This window comes from Falco cherrug, chromosome 6, assembly GCF_023634085.1.
Source record: "Falco cherrug isolate bFalChe1 chromosome 6, bFalChe1.pri, whole genome shotgun sequence".
In the NCBI taxonomy this organism is placed as follows: Eukaryota; Metazoa; Chordata; class Aves; order Falconiformes; family Falconidae; genus Falco; species Falco cherrug.
In genome coordinates this window covers 74,890,617-74,914,477 of record NC_073702.1, presented here as the reverse complement: position 1 = coordinate 74,914,477, position 23,861 = coordinate 74,890,617, and the positions used below count along the sequence as shown (strand labels likewise).

The following is a 23,861-nucleotide window of genomic DNA, read 5'->3' as shown; positions in this document are numbered from 1 at the left end:
TCCTCACTTCCCCTCAGACAGCCGAGAGTCTCCACATGACAGCTCCCTCCTGTCTCCCCTTGTTCAGAAGGGTCACCGCTCTTCCCTTTGGGCCCGTTCTGTGCTGCTGCTCACTCTGACCAAGAATCGCCACAGCTCTCTCTGGTCCACGTTGGATTTCAAAGCATGGGTTGGTGTTGCATGAGGTGTGCCTTCCAAGCATCAGCAGACAAAGGCTAACTTTTAAATGAGATCCTAATCAGCTTTCCCAGAGACCAAGAATTTACAGATGAAATTACTGGAGCTGTAGGCTTTGGAAAAGAAAGAAACTGTTTTCTGCTCGTGCTGCAAACCTAACTTAATACTCAGCCAAATCATGTAGTATGCCCAGGGCCAGCTGCCGAAAGTATACAATTTAGCTCACCATAAAGTATGCACCTAAACCACATCAGATAAATCATACCCTACAAATGCCCTTATCCTCCACTCCCAGTGATGAAGGCAGCCACAGATAACTAACTCAGAAGCAGCTGCCTGTGCTGAAAACATGGGAAATGCAAGAAGATGAAACCCAGCTGTGGAGAATACGAGGACACAAGATGCTGCGCCGAAGGGAACAGACTAGTCCGGTACAGCAGAAGAGAAATTACAACCCATCACAGCCTGCTTTGCAATGCATACAGCTTTGCAGAGTGCTAAAAGCATCAGCCGACAGCAGCAATGGAAGAATCTATGCTTTTTATTTATTTATTTCAGAAAAATACTTTTGTTGAGTGTAGCACAAAAGTCATTTAACAACAAACAGCAACAAACAAAATCCATACAAAAAACTTTAAGTGACAGGGAGAATGAAACAAACAGGATAAAATATCAGAGACTCTTACTTCCCCCCACCCCCTCCAAAATTAGGAAATTTGCACTAAAGCATAAATATGGAAGAACAGAATTTTTCCTCAAGTTCCTTTGCTGAAGTCTGGTCCATCGAGTTCAACATATTCAAAGAAAAACGCCGTGCCTCTGCCTGGCTTTTACAACAGCCGTTCTTCCCTGCTGTGGGCAACACCACCCCTGCCCCAGCCCTGAGGCGAAGTAACATACTTCACTGAGTATAAAACCTACCCATCAAACAGTCTATTACACGCGCACGAGGTTTACGGGAAGGCTGTAAATCAGACCCCACAACCTCCATCTACTGTTGACACAAGTCGGGGTCCGGCTACCAAGACTTCATCTAAGGCAAGAGACTGAGGCTGCTGTACACCCCCAGGCACTGCAGCAAAGGCAGGGCAGCTGCAGGCTTCAAGAGTCACTTGGAGGCAAGGGGGAGGCATCCTAGGGTAGTCGTTCTTCCCTCCAACCAGGAAGCCTACCAAAAATACATTTTTAAATGGTGAGTTAAGGGTAAGGGGACCTACAGGGGAACTGGAACTTGTTTTCTTTACTACTAACCCAAACATGATGAGTAAGAAGAAAGAATCCTAAACAAACAAACAAAAAAGCCAACACAACTGTAATGCCCCATAACATAAGTCACTCAAAAATTATATGTGAAATGCTACATCTGTTCTTCCTATGCCCCTTTTCTCTTCCCAAGCTCATTCCCCAACTATCTAAGACAAAAAGAGAGAACTACTCCTGGTATTCCATAGCTCTTCTAGGCTAGGGCAGGAAAACATCAGGCTTCACACCAAAAAATCAAGAGATTCCTCAACCCCCGACCTTCTTAGGTTGAATAATGGACACAGACTACAAAAGCAGCCTCAAGCCCAGAGGAAGGGTGCAAGCAATAGCATCATAAGGACTTGTAGTTTTGCATAGTCTCTAACGCTTTCTGCACTGTGGTGGACAAGAGCTCCTGTTTGGGGTTGGAATTTTTTTGCAGAAGACACAGGGCTTGACAAGATGGGGCACGAGAAAAGCATCCACTCAAAGAAAGTGATCTTGTGGCATCTTTGTACGCAGAGCGGTCAAGGAAAGTTTGACCACTAAGGGCTTGCAATGAAAATACTCTGGGAAAGAAAAAGCTCTTTGGGCTAACGAGAGGGCTTGGTCTGCTGAGAAATGACATGGATGTAGAAGCAGTTACTGCGGGCTTGCAGCCAAGGGGATGGTGTTCACACTGGACAGAGATAGAAGTAGCCCATGGCAGCCTCGCCAGTGGAGGGTGGATTGCAAACCTCTGGGGTGACAGCACATATTGCCTTACAACAAAGGCTCAGCTCAAAAAAATACCTAAACCTGCCACATTTGGGTGGAACAAGAGAAGGATGGGGATTTCTGAGGACTAAATACAGAGGAGGGCAAAAAAAGCCCCATTATCTATAAGTTTTTTTTTAAAAAAAAGAACACGTGGAAAGGCTTCCAAAACAAACTGTCCCTTTTACTGGTAGCTCTATCAAAAAGAAACCAAAAAACACATAGTTGTAGCATATGTTGTACATACATTGTAAAGAGGGAGGGCATTCAGCTACTGATATAGTACACAGATCAAGCATACAAGAGACTACATGGCAACATAAGGCACTTGGGATACAAAGCATAACTAGCTACTGTATGGAGATGCAGGATTTTGTGAGTGGAAAAGCTCCTGAAGCAAAGCAGGCAGGAGGAGGAATCATTCAGCAGCCTGTTTTTTGGGGGACCGTTTTGTGTCACCTGTTAACAGAGTCAAAGCTGCTGTGAGGCACCGGCTTTGCAGGAAGGACCGGCTGAGGCTCTGGAGAGATGCTGGCCAGCGGTTATTATCAGAGGGCACGCGACAGTGGATGCCTGGGGATGGGAAGAGGCAGTAGAAAGACAAAACCTCTCACGCTAGACCTTTTCCACATACTCCCTAATGTAAAGCTCTTTTCCCCCTCTGATCACATTGCACCACAGGTACTGTGGCTGCCTCTGAGCCAAAACGTGCATTATCTACCCAGCAAGGGCTATGAAGAGCAATTGCAAGATACCGTCATGGGGTTTGCTCCAAAGTCTCCTTCCTCAGTTCCCCTGAAAAAGGGGGAATCCCTCTCCTGCCAATATCTCTCAGTTGACACTCAAGAGATTGTGGGGATAACCAACTGTCCTCGTGTCCCTGCACATTTTCTCCCTCCGGTGCCCAGTGTTAGCTCAACAAGAGGGGGAGGAAAGGACAACAGGCATCTACAGAAAGAGGATAAAACACCTCACTCAACTCAAAGAGGGGCAGAAAATCAACTGTCACCCATTCCTCAAAACATGAATGATGCAAGGGACAACTGTGCCAGCCTCAAGCTAGGATTGCACTCAGAAAGAGCCAGAGTTCAGCTGCTCCAAGGGCTGAGCAAATGGCACGCTAAGGACAACGTGCCTCCCTCACCCGCAAGGAAGGTGGACCTCAATCCTGGATTGCATATTGAAGAGCACCCCACGCTCCCCCCAAATCTGTGCCCCCTTCTTCTCACCCAGCTGGGGGAGCACACTGCTCGCTTGTTCCTGCTGTGGCGAAGCAGAACTAAAGCTACAGCCAGCTTTGCTGCACAAGAGGCACCAACAGCAAAGCCTGGCTACTGAAATTGCCCCAGAGGAGAGCTGTGGGGTGAGATGCCCATCCACTGCAAGCCAGCCAAACCTAGAGCAGTGCATGGCACCCCGAAGAAGCTCAGTGAGATGGCACTGACCCATGAAACCCCAGGTAGGAGATGCTGCTCCCCAGCAAAGCAGCAAGGGACTGAGCTGGTGGGATCTGGGGTTCCCATGAAATCTCCTGCCAGCAGATATAGGTGGCAGCAGGCAGGAGCAAGAGGGGAGAGTGGTCTGAACCAACAGATGGCCTCTGAGGTAGATTTGAGACAACTCCATCTGCTAACAGCTATGCGTCACAAGTTAAGCTTTTCCTAATATGCAAGCTGCTCCTTGCAGCCCCGGCTTCCTTTCCCTTCCCTGTTATCTCATTCACAGCTCAGAAGGGATGAAGGGGCTACGTTTTTTGGAAGAAACCCTGCATTTGATAGCACCTTCGGCGGATACAAGCTCTGTATCCTTTGGAAACGAAGAGTGAAGCTGGTGGCTGCCGATGGCATTGCCAGACTGGTACGGTAGGGATGAGGAAGGCTAAGGTGACAGCATGAGGGCCACAGTCCCATTGATGCAAAAACCCTTTGCAGCAGCTAGTCTGTCACCTGGACATGGTCATGAGCCATGAGAACACCAGGTCCATGAGGCACACACCAACTGGCAAAGGGCCTGGGCTGCCACAAGCCAGGCCACCACTCAGAGTGGGGCAGGACTCAAGGTTTCATATGGACCTGAGGATGCTGCTGCCCCACGACAAGGCACTGCAAGCTGCAGAGCCCTGAGCCCAGCTCCTGGGGCTGGGAAGTCCAGAATAACTACGGGGCAGCTCACCCCCTGCAGCAAAGAGGGTAAGAGACCCAGCTGTACCAGAAGAGCTTGGGCAAGCAAAGGCTAGGAGGTGAATTTGAGCTAGAATTAGCTCAAATCCAGGGGTCAGAAAAACCCCACTTAACGAGAGGTCCACCATGAGACAAGACACAGCTAAGGTTCCTCCCGCAGACCCTGGTTGCTATTTGCAGCAGCACCATCCTAAGGCACTTGGCAAGCACTGGCCAGACATGCCCCAGGAGTGGCAACCCTTGCCCAAAAGCACCCCTGAGCCTCAGGGTCACAGAGCCCCAGCACAATCCCCCAGGAGCCTGTTCCCCTAAGAGACATGTGGTGCCTTCAAGCTGCCATGGCCCTGTCCCAGGGGCTCAGGGAAGCACCACTGAGAAAGGGGAGGAACATGCTACAGAAGAAAAAAAGGATTGTTTGGAACCACCTACAATGCACTTGTAACAATAATCCAAAATAACCAAACACTAAAATAGAAAAGAAAACAAAAATTGCACGCTGATTTACGATGAAACAGAGGAAGGCAAAACCAGGAGGGTTGGAAAAGGTTCCTACGAGGGGAAGGGGGCAGGGGAAAGGGACCTTTTTTGGTTTTATTGCAAATGGTTCAAGAGAGCAAGAAAGGAAAGGAGGAGAGCGAGAGACACCTTGGGAAGATGACTGGTTTCCAAGCCATTCAAGATGACACTCGCAAGGATCAGGAGGAGGGGTCACTTCTTAGTCCCGGTATCTCGCCCTCCTACCCAGGAGACAAACTTTTGCTTCTACGGCGATTTCAGCTTCTTGGTTCGTGGCGAGGTGCCGTTCTCTGCTTTCACCACTCCATTTTCATGGTAACCTGGGGATGGAGGGAGAAAACTTTGTCCCTTGCACAGGTCAAACCCTTCATTCTCCTGGGGCTGGCCCACAGGCAGGGGAAGGCCCCCACCATGGCATGACCCTGCTGGGGACCCGCTGGGCTCAGCACTGAGCAGGAGGCGCTGCCACAGCACTGCCTGCACAGGCAGCAGCCTGCTGAGGGGATGCTGAACCACAGCACTGATGCCTCCCACGGTGCTACCCCATGACACACCAGTCCCAGCACTCACCCGAGTCCCTCTTGAGTGGCTTGGCTTGCTGCTTGCTGCTGGCGGCGGCAGCGGCTCGCTTCCGACTGCTCTGCTCGTTCCAGTACTCCCTCCAGCGCCGCAGCTGGAAGTGGATGAAGCGCCACATCACCGAGGCCTGGAAGAGGCACACCAACAGCAGCACACTCATTCTGGTAGGGGTGGAGAAGAGGCAGGCTGAGAAGAGGAGCGAGGCCACCACAAGCCCAGCCTTCCACCCACACCAGGGCTCCAGCTGAGGTGCCACTGGGTGGCTGCACTGAGCACCCGAGGCAGGCACCGTCCCTCCGTCTCTACTTTCAGCCACCCCCTGAGGTCAGGGCAGCCCCTTCCCTTTCCCTCCCCACCATAAAGCTCTCATGTGCTCCCGGCATTGCTGACTCAAGGCTTTAGGGCACAAACGGATTAATAGGATCATCCCAAACAGCACTGCCCAAACCACTGCACAGGGCAAGATGTCCCCAGCTGCTCCATACATCTAAAAGGTGGATGTGCTTGGAAGGCAGCTAAAAAATCCTCCAAATCTTCAGGTGTGCCAGCAGTCCGTGGTTTCAAAAAGTTTGGGAATGACCAGGCACCTGTCCTAGGAACTTCTGAACTGAACCTACAGCTGCTGTATGGGTGAGAAAGGCTCCCAGTCTTGACAGAGAGACTGCAAGACATGAGGAACCTATCCCATCCTCCGCTTCCCATGTCAACAGGCAGCAAAACATGTCCTAGCAGAACGGGAAAACACCTTTTCAGTGACCACATCTGTGTAAACGCAGTTACAGGTGCAGAAGGGAAAACCTGCAAGCATTTCTTTAAGGTAGACTCGTGCTTTATAACTTCACCCAGTGAACAACTTACCTGCTGGCTTTTCCCCTCCATTGTGGCTCTGTAGCCTTTAACCCTGCTCTGCTCCCTCCACACCCTCCCAGCTTGTCAGGACTTTCTCTAAAGGGAACCTAGATCAGATCCCCACCAGCATTTCCAAACTTGGCAAAACCCACCTTGGGATAACACAACCAAGAAAGATGTATTAGGTGACATTGCTACCTGAAGAGGATATTGTTGAAAAGAAAGCTGAAGAAGTTCCCTCTCTCGGGGTCCAGGGCCTGGTTCTCCACTCGTGGCAGCCCAAAGCCAATGACCAGGATGTACAAGGTGAGGGTGAAGAGCCTGGTGACCACGAACACGACAGCCCAGACATTAAACCTGCAGGAGGGCAAGCACAGGTGTCAGCAGGAACAGCCTCCAGCGCTGAGCTGGAAAGTGAGAGCAAGCCCCAGGTCACGCTGATGGCTCTCTTGGACACCGGAGGATGGAAGCCACAGCCAGCTCGCCTGCTTACAGCTTCTCGTTGTTCTCATCCGTGAAATAGACCAGCCGGGCCATGTGGAAGAAGAATTCGGCTAAGTACTGCAACAGCAAGAGGATCAGCCCCAAGCGGGTTAAGCTAGTAGGGAGGAGAAAGAAAAAAAATAAAGCATCACTGGGCTGGTCAAACTCAGTTCTTCATATCCAGCGACAGCATCTCCACTGCCAACCCCAAGCTGCAGCACCAGCCCAAAGCAGGACCTTTCTGCAACAGTGGGGGCAGGACTGACATGGGGGGAATCCCTGCCCCCAAAACATCAAAGCAGACTGAACCAGTAGCACAGCTGGGATGGATCCAACACAAACCCCTAACCACTGGCAATGCTCTTCTGTGCACACACTCAGAGGAAGAATAAGAGCTTGCCTGGCATGCCGTGCTGAGAGAGCACCCCAGTGTGCTTCCCACACTCAGGGGGAATGCACCTCTCAGTCTGCATTTTGGGTCCTTGGTTAACATTTGCTTTGCAATGCCCTGTGAACAGAGACTGCCTGTGCACTCCTGTAACATCACTGAACTTCAAAACCAGCTCTGTGCGTCTGTGAAAGCGGTCTGACTAACGGCCCACAGTCGGGAGGTGAGCTTCAACACAATCTGCTTTTCAAACACTCGCCTTTACTCCCTTTTAAGCTCCCCGCCCTGCTGAGGCTTCCCAGGTGACTAGCACTGCAAAAGAACCTGCTCAGCACCATGCACAGTGTGGGATGGGATGCTGAGGCAGCCAACTCACTTGAGGAGGTATGCGCCGGCGATGTGCACCAGGTAGAGAGCGATGCACCGCAGCTGGCGGGGGATCTCCTCCTGGCAGGGGCAGAAAGCCACGTTAACCTGTTGTCCCTCTTCACCTGCACTCTCCCAAAGCTCACTTTCCCCAATGTCAGTGAGCAAACCACCTCAAGCATCCCCAGCGTGCGTGGGAATACCCGTCTGGATCTCACCTTGCGAACTTTTTGGAAGTAGAGTTCTGGCAGTGCATGCAACCAGTACGCTAGCTGGCACAGGTAGAAATACTTCACCTGGAACCTGAAATGCAGGGACAAGCCACGTGAGCCATCCTGGGGCACGACAGGACCCCAAGGACCTGGGCACCAGGGAAGGAGTCTGGCCACAAAGCATTGGGGAATCCCTCCACCGCTTTGAAGCCACGGGATTTAGGAGGCATCATTTCTGGGCTGAAATTATATGTTGAGCTGAGTTAGTCATGCCCAGAGTTTATCCAGACACTCGTGCTGTGGTCTCCATGCTCTCAGCTAGCCTCGCTCTTGCAAAAACCCAAGAAGGGAGGACTATCTCCCACTTCATTTCTACCATGAAAAATGAACAGTGAAGCGACTTGCCCAAGGTGATGCAAGCAGGGAGCAGCCACAATGAGTAACCAAGCCCAGAGGACCTTCCTCATGGAGGAAACCCTCCGGCAACCCCCTCCCCAGGGCCACAAACAAGATATCCCCCATCCCCCGGGATCTCACTGCAGCATCCTTGCAGCAGGGTGTGTACACAGGGCGCTGCGCTGTCAGTGCCTTGCTCCCAGCCACAGGGAAAACCATATAGAGGAAGGAAGTGGTCAGTCCAAGAACAAAATGCCCTTGTCAGTGCTTACGGAAGATAAACATGCGGGTAGTTTTCCCACAAACTCCGGGGGTTAGATATGTATCCTTCCTGAAAAAGAGAAAAGATGCAAGCCTTCAGCAAAAGAAGGCAGCTCATGGTTACGATGAGGTGGGCTACTGCTTCAGCAGAACTAGGAACTGGGGATGACACCAGAGTCCTTTCAGCTTGTAGTAAAAACCTTGTCCCCTGTGAAAGCCATGTTCATAGGTGTCTAGCACCCCACTCAAGTTTCATTAGGCCCCTGTGTCTGGGGGTTGAAGGCTTCTTGCTCCATTGCACAGAGTCCCAAGTTCAGGATAGGATGTTATGGAGTTTGGGCAATGCAAGAGGGATGCTCTGGAGCCGTGGGGGCGACATGCCTGTAGCATGGTGCCAAACAACTGTGGGCCTGGTCTGGGGACCTTCTTCCCCACCAGCATTTCCAACCCAAGTATCACTTAAACAAAAAGAAGTACTTCTGAAAAGAAAGGGGAAAAGAAAACACCTAAAAAAAATTAATTTAATATGCATTGTATAGTTTAATTTTCCACCTGCCTGCGTTCACCTATAGCCTCTTGACTTATGCTTGCAGGACAGATTATGGGATGAGGCTCCCTTTTTGTTCCATGCTTGCACAGCTCCTGCCACAAGAGATGCTAGCATGGGAAATTCATCCAGCCCAGCACCTACCTGTTATCATTGTCCATGCCCTATCTGCTCTAAGCCCTTTTATTCAGTTGAGGGAAGCCAGGGGAAGTGCAAGTGCTGCAAATGGTGACCACCTCTGCACACATGGGGCATCTGGGGAGCATGTCATGGAATGGAGGTTTGCAGAGGAGGCTGATGCTTTGCACGTGGCGAGGGATGGGTCTGGCACTGGGCAAGGGCAGCCGACAAACAGCGGCATCAACTGTTTTGCCAAAGCTTCCCTCCCCACAGCCCTATGGGGCAGTAGTGCCAGCTGATCCCCAGAAATGCTGGCCTGGAAGGGGGTAGTAGTCCTCTAAGGGGGGCTGGCAGGACCTTCTGAGTGGGGGGAGGGGACCTACCCCTGAGCATCCATCCCCAGTGCTGCTGGCGACCACAGCTAGTCCCCAGTGGCCACCAATATCAAAGCATCATAATCACTTCACACTGCCAAAATAGTCAGATCTCTCCAATGATGCCTGTTCTTCCCTCCCCCTTACACCACAAAATGAAATGTTTTCACTCTGCATTTTTTCACCCAGTTGCTTTGGGTTGAAACATCCCCAATACAATGCAAGGCATAGCGTGGTTTCCCTGCTCTCAGCAATCCCATCACTACCAGCTTGCCAAGAGAGGGACCACAAAGCAAGGGATCACAAACATCTGCCCAGTAGCCCCACAACCCTGCAAAGGACATCCAAAAACCCCAAGGCACTGGACATAAATAAGAAGGAAAATAAGAGGCTGAGAAAGACGGCAGGTTCTGGAGCAGAGGATGGAGGTGATGGGGCCAGGCAGGATTTCTGGGGTCCAGCTCCCAAAATATTTCACAGCCCATTTGCTTGTGCCTTGCATAAAGCAGAAGGATGCCCCCAGGCTGCCCTCACTCAGTGGCTGCGAAGACCCATCACACTTGAAAACTAAACTTGCCGAAATGTGCTCATCTTGGCCCAGGGACTAGCTGGGGACTCTGCTGCCACTGGGGTTTTGCACTCCAGAAACCACCGATCCCACCCAGGGAACCCAAGGTCCAGCCAGCCTTGTGCCTTACCGTCACCACAACGTACAAGCACCACATCACAGAGGTGAGGTGGAAGGCAACCAGTTGTCCCGATTCATTGAACTTGCTGTGTTTGACCTTGGAGAGATGGAGACGCCTGTTGATTTTCTGGGAAGTAGCAGAGGGAGAGAAACGGAAAAGAAAACATGAGCCACTGGGTCAACAACCCTCCCTCCTCTTCCTCCCCCCCATCTCAAGCAGCCCCCAGAACACCACCTCAACCCCCAGACCACCCCCAGAACAGCATTTAACTGCAGCAGGATCATGTGCCACCATGGTAGCTGAGATATCTTGGTGACTTGAGACACCAAATGGCACTCACATCCAGGGCATACTCCTGCACCACCGCATGCAGGATGATGGCAATGAAGATGTAGAAGAGGATGGTGACCAAATCCTTCAGCCCATAGTGATACTGGATCAGCTCCCCATCTGCAAAGAGACCAAACGGTGGGTCAAATCCTTGTGACCCAAATGATTTCCAGGTAAGGGTTTAAGGGTTAGTGTGTGTGTGCGTGTGTGGGCTATTCCCAACACACAGCTTGGGGAGGTGGAGGCAGAGAGAAGTCACGACTGTGCCAGTTGCCACAGGGCGGGAAGAAAGGGCTCTAGCCAGGGTTAGTTAATTGGCAGAGGGTGGATGGTTTCCCCTCTAATAGTTACACACCTCAAGGGAGGAGACACTCGGGACACCTCAAGCCTTCCCAGCCAGAGGTGAGGGGCTGGGGATAGCCCAGCTGCAGAGATGGGAGCTTATCAGCCTGGAGGGATGAAGACATGGAGGCAGTGCTGAAGCAGGTGATGGGATCAGGGATAGCCCACTGGGAGCATGAGGGCTTGGGATGGGATTTCCACCCCCCCAGTTATCATCCAACACCCAGTCTCTCCCACTCACGCCTGAAAGCCGCTGCAGCAGGATTCAGCTGCCTAAATGTAGATGCCTTGCGCTATTAAGAGATCTAGACAGTGGCACTGATGAGAAATAGGACCCATGGGAGGCCCTGCTCTTCTGGAGCAACAGGAGCACCCAAAATATCCCAGACGATTGCATTTAGGCAGCTATTTGCAGCCCTGCAGCTTATGGGTAAGAAGCAGAATTGGGAAAGCTGCTGTTGTAGGACGCTGCAGAAAGCATCGTGATGCAAAGCTCAGCCCACCCTCAGCTGCTGCTCTCCCTTACCCTGATCCTATCCATCCTCTCCTAATATCAATGCTGGGAGGCGACTTGTCTGTCACCATCCCTGTTTACCCTCACACAAAGGTTCAGTTCAGATTTCTAAGATATGAGGTGCATGAATAAGATTTGAATAGGATATATGAAAACACCTGACGTAAGGATGTGAAAACACTCTGCCCTTAAAGAGTTCCCAGCAGAGTGCTGTGCAAACCCAGAGGTAAAACACTGCCTGTATCACAGAGCTCAACCCCAGTGCAAGATAAAAGATAGAAGTGCAAGTCTAAAGAGAATAATATTATGCACATGTGCAACTGCTCTGCCTCCTCTCCCTAGGGTATTTCAGAAGCTGCTCTAGCAGGAGCTGTGTGTGCGTTGGGCATGGGAGACAAAAGCAAGATCTGCCAGCTCACAGGCAACAGCATCCTTCTTGTGAGGGGTGTGAAACAGCCTTGGAAAAATTCAGGTGAGCAATAACCCCTCCTCCGAGCAGGCTTGCTATATCAAGGTCTCTCTCCTCACGGCTTCAGCTTGCTCATGCCCTATACTGATATCCCAGTACCTGGTCTTGGTGACATGATTATGCAGCCCCCTGAGATTTCTGGCATCAGGAAAGAATAAATCCCTTAACACAGTGGCAGCAGAAATTGTCTGGACTGTGCCATAGGGGAGCGCAGACCACAATCTAATCTAGAAGCTGGGTGATTTCTTCAACCATAACGTTCAAAGACTTTAAGGGGCAGACATTTTATCTTCCGCGTGTCTGCCTCATCATAGTTTCACTAATCTTAACAATCCTGCTCCTCCCTTGGAGGATTACTCAAACACTTCTAATTAACTGCAGTTTTCTGCCACCAAGCCAGGCTCTGTGCCTGGGGCATTTGGCTCATCCTGAGCCCAGGGCTTTACCCAAACCACCCCCTGCTGCCCCCACACCAGTGCCCAGATTGCTGCCAGCCCCAGAAGGGCTCTCAGCTAGGAAGGTAGCTGCTAGCAGCCAAAATACAAACAGGGGCTGAGCCTCCAGCTGCCTTCTGGTTGGGACCTGGGACACATCCTCTGGTCCATCAGACCCGGACCTGCGCCAGCTCGGACCCTCCTTGAATTACTCTCCATGTGCATCAGGACCATCAGCTGCTCGGAGCAGGCATGCTGTGCACCGCGGGCATCTCCACACCCTCACCTTGCACCGTCCCCAGTAAATAAAGACAGCAATTATCTGCACAGCCCCTGCTGCTTAGCAAAGAGCTAAACGCCTCCTGCTACTTGGCAGGGCACAGAGCTACGCTGGGCATGCAATAAGGCAATCTGATCTTGCCTGACCAGGCCTGGAGGAGAATTCTCACTCTGCAGAGCGCAGAGCAGCCTGACTATGGCAGAAACACGGTAGAGAAGAAGTCCTAAAACCCCCTGGAATGCATTTCATCCCAATCCTGGCAGTATGAGGGCTGGCAGACACAGTGTGCTCTGAGCCACTCAAACTTTGCTTTTCCTCCACATATCTTATATTTTAGATTTCCTTTACTAGCAGACAAGGGCCCGAGCGGTGTGCATCAGCAGAGGGTGAGCTCAGGCCAGCCAACAGTGAGGGTTAGGGGCAGACCACGACTTGACCCTCCCCTTAGGGTATCCACAGCAGAAGCATCTCTTACCTGCTGTAGGCACGCTAACATTATACTGAGGTAAGATAAACAGGAAGGCAGTCTTGGCTGTAACCTGTCAAAGACACACAGAGAGGAACAAAAAGCAAATTAGTTGTTGAATCCATTCCTCTGCCACCTTCTAGTCCCTTTCCCTATTCTGCTGGGAGGAAAATCATCCAGGGAGATGCGCAGGCTTCAGCTTCACTAGGGAAGAGGTTTGCCAACAGTGACTTGGGATATGGGAAGGAGAAATGTAATTATAAAAGAGGAAGAAACCTGGAAAAGCAATGCACCCATAAAAGCCACCAGCCATCCTGACAGGGGAAGCTCCCTGCTTCCCCTCAAGGATGAACATCCCTCCAGTAGCACAGACCTGTAGCAGCGACCTGGTGCTTGGGAGACATGGGGAACCAGACCCAGCAGGCCATTTGTGTTAATTAAAACCATCCCTCATTCCCATCCACTCTGGGAGCCTGGCCTGGGTAGGGAGGGCAGCACCCAGCACCCAAGCAAGCTCAGGAGCTGCAAAGCCCCATAGTGCACATGGATTTAGCCCATGCATGTTTGTGGAGAGTCCTCTAATAACAGCAGCCATGGGACCAGTGAGGCTGGACCCCTTGGAGACCGTGCAGGTGCTCACGAAGGTCCCATGGGGGGTGGGGGGGAAGCAGCTTTGGCAAAAGAGCTAAACTTTGCACGGACCATGCACAAGATCCCAGCTGAATGTCCAGCATCACAGGCTGGCCCAAAAAGGGGAAAAAAAGCCTGGGATGAGACATCAGGCCCCCTGCAAACCAGGGCTGTGCTGACCACTCTTCCATTCATTGCTTTTAATTCAAAGGAATGACTCTCCCCAGCAGTGAAGCAGGAGGCTTTGTGGGGATGGGGCAGAGCATCCCATCCCAGCACATCTGCAGGATGCCCCAAAGCAGCATCTCCGAGACTGATGCACCCTCAAGCCGGGGCCACAGCAAAAGCCAGTGCACGGACATCCAACACCACACAGGTCTTCATCCCGTCCAACCCCACACTGCCAGCAGGTCACCAGAGGGTTTTACCTTTCTGATGGCTCCTCAAGCCACCCTTCCAATGCTTCACAAGCACCCAGCCTTATACAACCAGCCCCCAAAAAATCCTGTGCCCACCAATGAAGATGCTGAGCTGAGCTGCATTTCACACAGACGTAGCTGCAACTGTTTCAGAGCTGTAGGCTATTAAAAATCCTGCTGGAAATATTGCTTCACATCTTGTGGGATGTAGCTGCAGGGGGGGAATGTGGGGCTTTGCCAAGTGTTCCCATCCGGCCCCCACGAGCATTGAGCAACTGGCTGGCGGCTCCCTGCTGCTGGCACAGGCAGCACTGCCCATCCTTCTGCAGCGCTGGCTGGGGGATAGCAAACTCTATGGCATGTTTTCGTGATGTTTGGGGATTCTTATTTTTTTCCCCACTTAAAAAAAGAAATCCCACATGTAATGCTCTGCTTATGGAGGACTAGATGAAAGAAGCACTCTGCCAAGGGAGATGGAGACCACGGGCAGAGTTTGGGGTGGTAATGGAAACAGCGCATCACCTGGCCTCAAGCTGGCTTAAGGAGACACTTCTGGCTCTTGCAAACCTTGCTGGCTAGGAAAACAAAGTTGCTTCATCCCAAAGCAGTACAGCACAACCATGACCTGGACTCTACATCCAAACCTCATTACAAGCTGGTGCGGGGCATGAAACAAATGCACAAAGCCAGCGATGCCCGTGATGCTGCAGGAATGGATGGCCGTGTCACAGATGTGCCAACAGCAGCGGGCACTGAACATTTTACAACTATCCGAGTATCTGGCTGACACCCAGACATTTAAACAGCTGGAAACAAGACATCATTTCCAGATGAAGCCTCCTAACCTGCTAAAGGGGCCCTAAGCCAGACTTGTGGGTCCAAGAAAATGAGCCTGGAACATCTCGGGGGGCGGGAGCAGTGCTGCACAGTGCTCAGGCCCAACATGGTTTGCAAGGACTCTCCTAGTCTTCTTTTCTAGAGGGCCTGGTAGGAAGGTTTCCTCCATCCACTCAAGGATCAAGCAATGCTCTGTCCCACCTCCACACCTGCCTTTGCTTCCTGTGGGCCAGAGGACCACCAGCAGCTTCGTGGGCCACCTCTGCACCCCTTCACCTTTCATTACAGAGAGGTAGCAGGTTATTTTCTAAAGCCTGTGAGACATGTTTTACAGCCTAAGATAAATGTAACCTCCTGGATGTAGGCAAGCTCCTGAGAGACAGATTTCCAAAGACAAACTGTCTCTCTTCTCCATTTGGTGGATGGGGAAGCCCCGGCACACACCTGCAGCCACTCCCCAAGGGCCACAGCAGCAGCTTCGGGGGCCAAATCCGAACCTCGGAGCATCCAACCTCCCCATCCACGTCTGGACATCTCACAGCCCTTACATGGAGGGAAGGTCTCCTCCCAGGCGTCAAAGGTGTTCCTTTCTTCCACAACCAGCTTTAAAGTGTTCACACTGACCATGGATATGTCTGAACGTGTGCAGGGTTCCATCCTTCGCCCTCGCACCTTTTCTCCGTGGGCACCAGCAGGACTTTAACAGCCAAGGCAGCATTTCCAAAGTGTCCTTGGGCTTTCCAAGGGCTCAAAAGACTGTATCTCATTTTGTGGGCATTTGTGCGACTGCACAGGGAACCCAGAACAGTGTACTTATGGTCCAGCTCAGCTCTGTCCTCTGAAACTCACCACCTGCCAGGCCACCAGCATCCCAGTCATGCCACACACCCTTGGCTGGTTCAACTCCACCTCCCCACCACTGCCACAAGGACATCTCAGTTCAGGTAGGCAGTGGCAGTTTCTAGCAGCCAAGGCAGATGGAGCACGGAATGCATGGTACAAGCCACCTTAAGTAGGACACTGGTGACATCCCTCCACTCTTGAAGGTGAAGGACACCTTGCACATCCATGGAGGGACCTGCATCTTTTTGCCATTGCTCACAACACACCCCTTACCAGCGGGCACGGAGGGATAGATGACTTGGCCAAGGTCACAGCTAAGCTCCATCAAGTGAACATCAGGCCCCCAAATCCCACGCTGTAGCCATAACCCCCCCAGCATCCCCTCCACCACATCAACCGGGAGCACCCACAGTGCGCCCATAGCTATACAGCCCTGCATAGCACATAGAGACAGAACCACCACTGAGCAGCTTAAACCTCCTGGAAAATGGGGAACACTTGAACCACGACTTCCAGCAATGCCACCTCCAGGTCCCCTGCAGGCAGAAACCAGGTTTTCTTGGCTCAGGAAGGAGCACTGAGCACTGGGGATGGCAAAGCTTTAGAGCTCACGTTGAACATTTTGCAGGCAGCCAAAGAAAGCAGAAGTTTGTAATGGGAAGAGCAACATGAGGATTATTCAGAAGCACAAGACGCTCCCTGTCTGTTTGCTCTGAAACAAGATGCTGGTATGGGAAAGGAAGTGCCAGGCACGCTCCTGTGAGCAGAGCCAGAGCTGCCACAGAACTGCAGCAGGCAGAGACAGAATAGGGCCTCTCCAGGTTGGTGGTTTGTGGGTTTTTTTTCTTTTTGGTGATGCTGTGAGGCCACTTCCTTGACTTGCTTCTTTGGTTTTCCCCTCTTCAGCCATTTCTCAAAGCAGCCAGATGTCCAAATCCTACAGAGCACCATGACTTGGGTTGGGATTTTTATAGGGTGGGAGAGGGATTTGTCTGCATGGGAAAAGCTGAGTGGGGAACATACAGAAAAGGCTGTGTATTCCTTGTTCGCTCCCTGTCCTGCATTAAGGGCACCCCTATGCAACTCACCACTGCCCAAGGGGGTGAGGGAGATGCTACTCATCCTGGCCTCATCCTGCCAGGCATGAGGGATGTGCCTGAACCAGCTAAATTTGGGAAGCAGTTACCCTAGGGGCTCTCTACAGCCACGCAAAGCAAACAGCATCTTCAGCGGCAAGTGGGTTTCTGGTGGTTAATGACACTAACCCGAGGACCAAAGGGCAGCTGGACAGTGAAGAGGCAAGACTGAATGTGTCTATCAAGACCACAGTTTCCTGCGATGCTCAGAGCAGCCAGGACAGGGCTTTGGCTCTTTCTCACAGAGCTATACGGCTAGAAATCAAATCAGCGCATCAACCTCACAGCCCTTGATGGCAGAGCGACGGATAAAGCCAAACAATCCCAGCACTACTATGCATTTACTATGCATCTACTATTCACCACTATGCATCTACTCCCTGATAATGCAGTGACCAGAAAAAATTCACAGCCCCGCTAGCCTGGAGTGTGGCTGCCTAATACAAACCAGCAAAGCTCCCCCCACCCTTTTTAGATCTAGGTTTTTTCCCTGCCACAAAACCCTGTAAAAGCCCGAACCAAATTCCCAATCCCACTTCTGCAGGCACACGAGTAGCTTTTAATAAAGGCATCTAAGCACGCGCATCCAGGCAGCTCAGCACCTCTCCCAAAATCTACCCTCTGCGACTCTCAAACCCTAAGATTTTCAGGAGGGATAATTTTTGAGCACCCTTCACAGAGAGGCACCAGGTCACTACAAAACACGGTTCCCTTTCCCAAAGCCTCAGCGCAGTGTGATCTGCAGAGCCCGTGCTGTCCTCACCCACCCCAGAGCCCCCAGGCACCCAGCCACCCCCATGGTCCTGCCTGGGTTAAAAGTGCTTCGAAGGAAGGAAACGGCTCCAAACGCCTGGCGGGGGAGGCTGGGGGAGTTTCTGAAGTCTGAGCCGGGAAAATATTTCCAGGGCTTGAAAAACAACTCAAACTAATTAAAGATAAAATGCTGTCTGAAGGCTTTTCTCACAACTTAGGGTGGTTTTTTTCCCTCCGCCAGCTGGAGTGTTTATTGAAAGAAAAACTTGTTGATCCACGGTATGGATTGACACAGGCCCTATATGTAAACTAAAGGCCAAACTTTGGACCAAAGCCTTCAAAAGTAAACAGCCTGTTTTGACAAAAAAGCCTCCCCGAGGGCAGCGCAGCCCCCCTGCTCCCTCAAACAAGCTTGTCCCCCGGTACGACACGATTATCATTGCCTCACGTTCCCTCCTGTTTATTCTCTTTTTAAAAGCAGACCTAAATTCTACTTTTTTTCCCTTTTTTTCTTCCCCACTCTTACCCAACTATTCAGCCTTTAAACCGCCTGCGTGCCTCAGCTCCCACATCTGGCAAAGACCAAGGGAGGCAGAAACACAGTTTGTTTTCCCTTGTTAATGATGAGAAGGCCTTAATTTTTGCAGAGTACTACAGAAGGGACCAGGGAGGGGAAAGTATATTTAGCAGGAAGCCTGGAAATAGCAGCTCATTCGTCAGCCGCCTTCGTTTGACAGTGTCACAACCCGGTGTTTGGGACACCATGACTCATGGCCGCAGCCCTGTGCATGGGGGAAAGCGCAGCAAGGGCACGGCGTGTCTTACAATATTTTATAACTATTACCATCACCCCGTGCATAAGCATCGGGAGCTGTCCCCAGCTTTGTCCGTGAGCTTGTGGCAGCCAGTTCCGGGCATAAAGGAGAACTAAGACTGAGCCTCAGTTTCCCCACCTTACAGAGGCCATCACAGCAGCCCCTGCCTGTGATATAGAACAACACCCCCCCCACCCCCGCAAAACCAGTGAGGTCTCCCCTGAACTCAACCTACACACGAGGCCGATCGATCTGGTACCACGCACAGTAGCCATCCCAGATAGGACACAGGTCACTGGGCAGCTGCAGGTTAAACCCAGCCTGGCCTTGGCTTCATTTTTTTGCAAAGCAGGGTGGAAAAATATATGCAGAGTGATTTCTGCGCAAGGATGGAGAGCACCCATTTCACACTTCTATACACACTTAAAATGCTTTTTGACAAAAAAAAAAAAAGGGGTACTTTTCTTTTTGGCCTCCAGCTCGCTCGTGAATGAAGCAGCCACACACACAGAGCAAAATCCCTCCCTGGCACCACGCAGATGATCACTGGGTGTGTTTTTACACCCTGAATGCCTAGGGCTGGCTGGGAAGGCAGAAACCCCTGCAGTGCCCAACTCAGGACAGCTCTCTTTGAGGGCACCCCCTCCAAGCCCTGGGCTGCCCTCCCTGAGCAATGCTATGATCATCTAAAACGTGCACAATACTCAAATAATCAGGCCCAACACACCTGTAACACCGGTGAGCAGCCTCATGCCATTCTCTGTGCTCCAAGATCCCCTCCCTGAAGCTGGGATGGCACTAGTGGCGCAGCTGGCAGTGAAGCTGAGCATCAAGCAAGATGTGAACGGTATCTCCATCACGACTGGTACCCACGCCTCACTGCCAAGGAATTACCAGGCTGGTGGAGCCATCAATCCATTTGGATATGGAAGAGGTTGCACACCCAAAAGGATGCTCAAGGCATGCCTCGCATCATGCTTGGGGAGGGAACAGACCTGCAACAGCCCTTGAGCATCTCCACGAGCAGGGTGACTGTGCAAGCAAGCACTCAACTCCTGGGGGCTGCCTGGGAAAAGGTTAAAAATATCATTTGTGCCTCCCCGCAGAAACCTCCCCTGCAGGAAATGGCCTATTGTGATCAGGATTCGGCGTTTTCCGCTGAGCCTGAGCCTGGCTGTGGCCACCAGCATCAGGGAAGGTGGGAGCCTGGCTGCGGGATGGGAAGCAGGACAGAGAGAAAGAGGAGGAGAAGGGACAGTGACATGTCCTCCCCACCATTGCAGAGGAAGCACTGAAAAGGTGTCCAAAGGCAGAAATATCCGAGCTCTACTCACAGCAGAGGTGATGTAAACGGGTACAGATGGTTTGGAGGGCTGGGGAAGAGCAGAGCCCAATTTCTCCTCCAGAGGAAGAGAAAGCAGAAGGAATAAATACATAAATAAATAAAGACTAAAAAATCCACAAGGACCAAAAGAGTTGTCCCAAACCCTATGCCAAGGGGAAGATGCAGGATGGTGCTGCTGGGCAGGGATGCAGCTGGGCAGTGCAGAGGGAGGAGCGCTGAAAGCCGCCCTGGCACGGTGAGCAACCATCTCCCCAAGGTCTGCCGGAACAGTGGCGGCACTGGCAGGGAAACTGCTGCCTCCCAGCTACTGGAGGAGATTTAATTAAAAGACATTAGAAAAAAAATCAGAAACACCACAAAACCCTCCCTGATGCCACCTCCACAGGGGTTTCATCACATCACATTTCAAAACCACCCTTGGAGCATCACACCAACCAAAAGCTTTTGCAGCAGGAGCCTGGGTACCACCTCTCCAGGATGGCAGTCCTGACAAACAACCACAGGAACCAGCACCCTGAAAAAAACATCTGTGGGGAGAAACCCTGATAGAGGTGCAACCTCCATGACTTTGGTTTTTTTTGTTTTAAAGTATGACTACGAAACTTGCAGCCTAACTTCGCAACATTTGCATGTGGCTTTGGAATACAGCTGGCTCTCTTGGGTTAGTTTTGAAACTCCTCTGACCCTTAAATATATATATACATACACACAAGCACATCGAAAGGGGTTTGTGCAATGGAAGCGACTCGCTCATTCAATGCATTTGCAGAAAAAAAAAGGGGGGGGGGGAGAAGAAGGGGGCTGCCACCGGGAGGGTATTAAGGAAATGGATTTCCTCCTCCTGCGATTTGCTACAGAAGGAGCCTTTCCTCCTCCGCCAGGCCCCCCGGCCACCCCTTTCCCGTCCGGATTTGCTTTGAAACGTGGCACTGCGCTGAAGGGGAGGGTTTGTGCGGGGGATGCTGGGGGGAGGGGGGTCCGCTCCGGCCCAAGCTGCTGACCACAACTTGCAGCCGCCCGAGGTGCCTCTGCATAGGGTGCCCAGCGCCGAGCAAAGCTGCACGGCGGTGGCCTCCAGCCCTCCCCTGTCTCCTCCCCGAAAGAGGAGAGGAAAAAGCAAGCTGGGAGGGAAAGACGGAGCAGGGGGAGAGTGGCATTCCCAGCATGGCTCCGCACGGCGCTGGGGCGGTGGCGGGGCAACGGCCTTCCCGGGGGGTTCTGGCCACCCCAACTGGGCAAAGGTTTCCCGCAGAGGAGGCAGGGATGCCTTCTCATGGCCCAGCGTGGAGCGGGACGGCCGGGATGGGGAAAGGCTGGGGAGCTGCCGCATCTGCGTGAGGCCCAGGAGCCCCTGGTGCTTCGTCCCACGGCGCGGGATCAGCAAGCTGTGGAGAAAACATCTGGAAAAGGGCTAACATTATAAAAAAAAACAAAAAAGGAAAAAGGAAAAAAAAATACTTTTCCCATTTCCAATCGATGGAAATATCAGTGAGGGCTTGTTTTCTCCTTGCATGTGGTCGGGCGGCTGAGGTACCCCTCGGTGCTTGGGAAGTGGCATGGGGCAGGGACCGTCCCCAGCAGTGGTGCTGCGTTTGCAGAAGGGCGTTCGCCACCCCCTGTGCTCCCCCCTTCTGCAGCCAGGGACCCCAGGCAGGGCTGGGGGTGGCAGAAGCATGTGCCACCTCCAAAAGACACCGCTGGGTTGGATGCCCATGGGGAATTGGGGGGGGGGGGGGGGGGGGGGGGGGGAAGCACATCTCTCTGATGGCAGGAGAGAGATGGGGAATAAATAGGGCGGCACCCTGCACCCCAGACGGAGGGGTCCCGCACCCCACAGCCATCACTCAAGCAGGATGGGGTCACCTCGCCGGGATGCGGTGCCCTGGACACCCCCGAGCCAAAGCAGCCCCGGGGAGGTTGCCGGGGGAAGGAGGGGGGGCACCCCGTGCAGAACAAAGGGGGGCTCCCAGGACATCCCGTCCACAGCGGGGGTGCACACAGGGGTGGGGGGGGACACGCACACAGCCGCGGGCCCGGGGTGGGCTGACCCCGGCGGGATGGGGGGGATCACCCCCCCGCGACAGTGTCTTCCCCCCGGAAGAAGCCGGAGGCGGGGAGGGGGGGGTCTCACCTCGAACATGAGGGCGATGAAGACGCCGAGCACCAGGCAGAAGCCGATGTCGGCGTGGTTGTGGATGAGGAACTCCTGGCTGAAGAGCGGGTGGCTCTTGGCCCGCCGGCGGAAGGCCATGGCCGCGCCGGCGCGGGTGCGGAGCGGGAGCGGGAGCCGCTGCCCACCGCCCCGCCGCCGCGCAGCGCCGAAACTTCCCCGGCCCCCGCGCAACTTCGCGGAGCTCCGCCACGGCCCGCGCAGGCGCCGCCGCCTGGGCCCGCCCCGCCCCGCCCGGCCCGGCCCGCTGCCCCGCTCCGCCCGGCCCCTGCAGGCACCCCGGGCGCGCACACCGCGCCCCGCGGCACGCACCCGCAGCTGCACCCACGTACCCTGCGTGCCTGCTGCCCGCTCGCACCTGCACCCACCTACTGTGCACCTCTGGGCGCCCACCCACCTCTGCATCCACCTACTGTGCACCTCTGGGCGCCCACCCACATCTGCACCCACCTACCGTGCACCTCTGGGCGCCCACCCACATCTGCACCCACCTACCGTGCACCTCTGGGCGCCCACCCACCTCTGCATCCACCTACTGTGCACCTCTGGGCGCCCACCCACATCTGCACCCACCTACCGTGCATGTCTGGACACCCACCTGCATCTGCACCCACCTACTGTGCACATCTGGGCACCCACAGACCTCTGCACCCACCTACTATGCACATCTGCATGCCCACCCACCTCTGCACCCATCTATTGTCCACATCTGGGTGCCCTCCCACCTCTGCACCCACATACTATACATGTCTGGGCACCCACCTGCATCTGCACCCACATACTGTGCATGTCTGGGCACCCACCTGCATCTGCACCCACCTACCATGCACATTCAGACACCCACACACATCTGCACCCACCTACTGTGCACATCTGGAAACCCACCCACACCTACACCCACCTGCCATGCACGTCTGCATGCCCACTTGCCTCTGCACCCACCTACAGCGCATGTCTGGGCGCCCACCCACCTCTGCACCCACCGTGCACGGCTGGACGCCCACCCACACCTGCACTCACCTCCCCATGCGCGCCCAGCCACAACTGCACCCATCACCCACCTGTGGCCCAGCACCCACCTCCCCATGCACACCCTGACCCCCACCTACCTCTGCACCCCCCCCCCCCGAAGCCCCAGCCCCAGCGCTGAACACCAGATCCCCCTGGCCATGACGCAGGGAGAGGCCAGCGGTGCGGGGCACCCACCCCACCCCATCCCTTTCCCAAACCCCATCCCGGCTGGGGCTGGGGTCTGCGGCCACCAGCTGCTTTGCGAGCAGAGGCATGTTCGCTCTTATTTACTGAGGCCAGTCCCTAAAGAAGCCCCCCCAGATCCCCCCAGGGACCCTGAAGGATTCAGGGGAGCAGGCAGGTCCCTTTGGCAGCTCTGCTCAGCCAAAGCAAGACAGCAGCAGGGGTTTTGTTTTCAAGATCTCCCTTGGAGGAAACCAGACGCCAGATCCTTTAGCCTGCAGGATCTAGCCAGGCTCCTCCAGCATCCCTGGATCCCCACAGATCCCTCGCAGGCGCAGACCCCATCCCATGGCCATCGGGGGGGATTCGCAGGAGGGAGGAAACGCTGCTGCGGGGACTGAGCCGTCTCAAACCTGGTGCTGAGAGCACAAAGCGCTTTCCTCCAGCCCCATCCAGCCCAGGAAGCGCGTCCCTGGGTTCTCTTTAAGCACTTGTTCCTATTAAGCAAGTCCTGATTAGCTGTGTTTACCCTCCACAAACCCCCCTCCGTGTTATTGTTTAGCCTTAGAGCGATGGGCCGGGAGATGCAGCCTGGGCCCTGCCATTTACAGGAATAGTAAAGACACCAAAAAGGGATTTGCAGCAAACCAAAACTGTTTAATTAGGGAGGAAAAAAATATCCAAAGTTTCAGCTCGGAGTAAACAAGCAAACAGTAACTCCAGGGCAAATACTTACATTTTCTGTAATG

The 23,861-nt window shown here is 53.3% G+C and overlaps 2 protein-coding genes across 2 annotated transcripts in view; both read right to left on the bottom strand.

The window, feature by feature from the left end:
* LOC102045850 (serine protease 48) overlaps positions 1–23,861 on the bottom strand; it is a 235,877-nt gene that overhangs the window by 126,738 nt on the left and 85,278 nt on the right. The window lies entirely within an intron of this gene.
* TRAM2 (translocation associated membrane protein 2) lies at positions 701–22,123 on the bottom strand. The gene is made up of 11 exons (XM_055714013.1): positions 21,880–22,123; positions 12,980–13,043; positions 10,476–10,585; positions 10,145–10,261; positions 8,417–8,475; positions 7,755–7,839; positions 7,547–7,617; positions 6,793–6,897; positions 6,498–6,656; positions 5,442–5,611; positions 701–5,191 (listed from the first exon to the last, which is right to left on the bottom strand). Exons 1-11 carry the CDS (start codon positions 21,997–21,999, stop codon positions 5,118–5,120), a joined length of 1,134 nt encoding a protein of 377 aa, XP_055569988.1. The 5' UTR covers positions 22,000–22,123; the 3' UTR covers positions 701–5,117.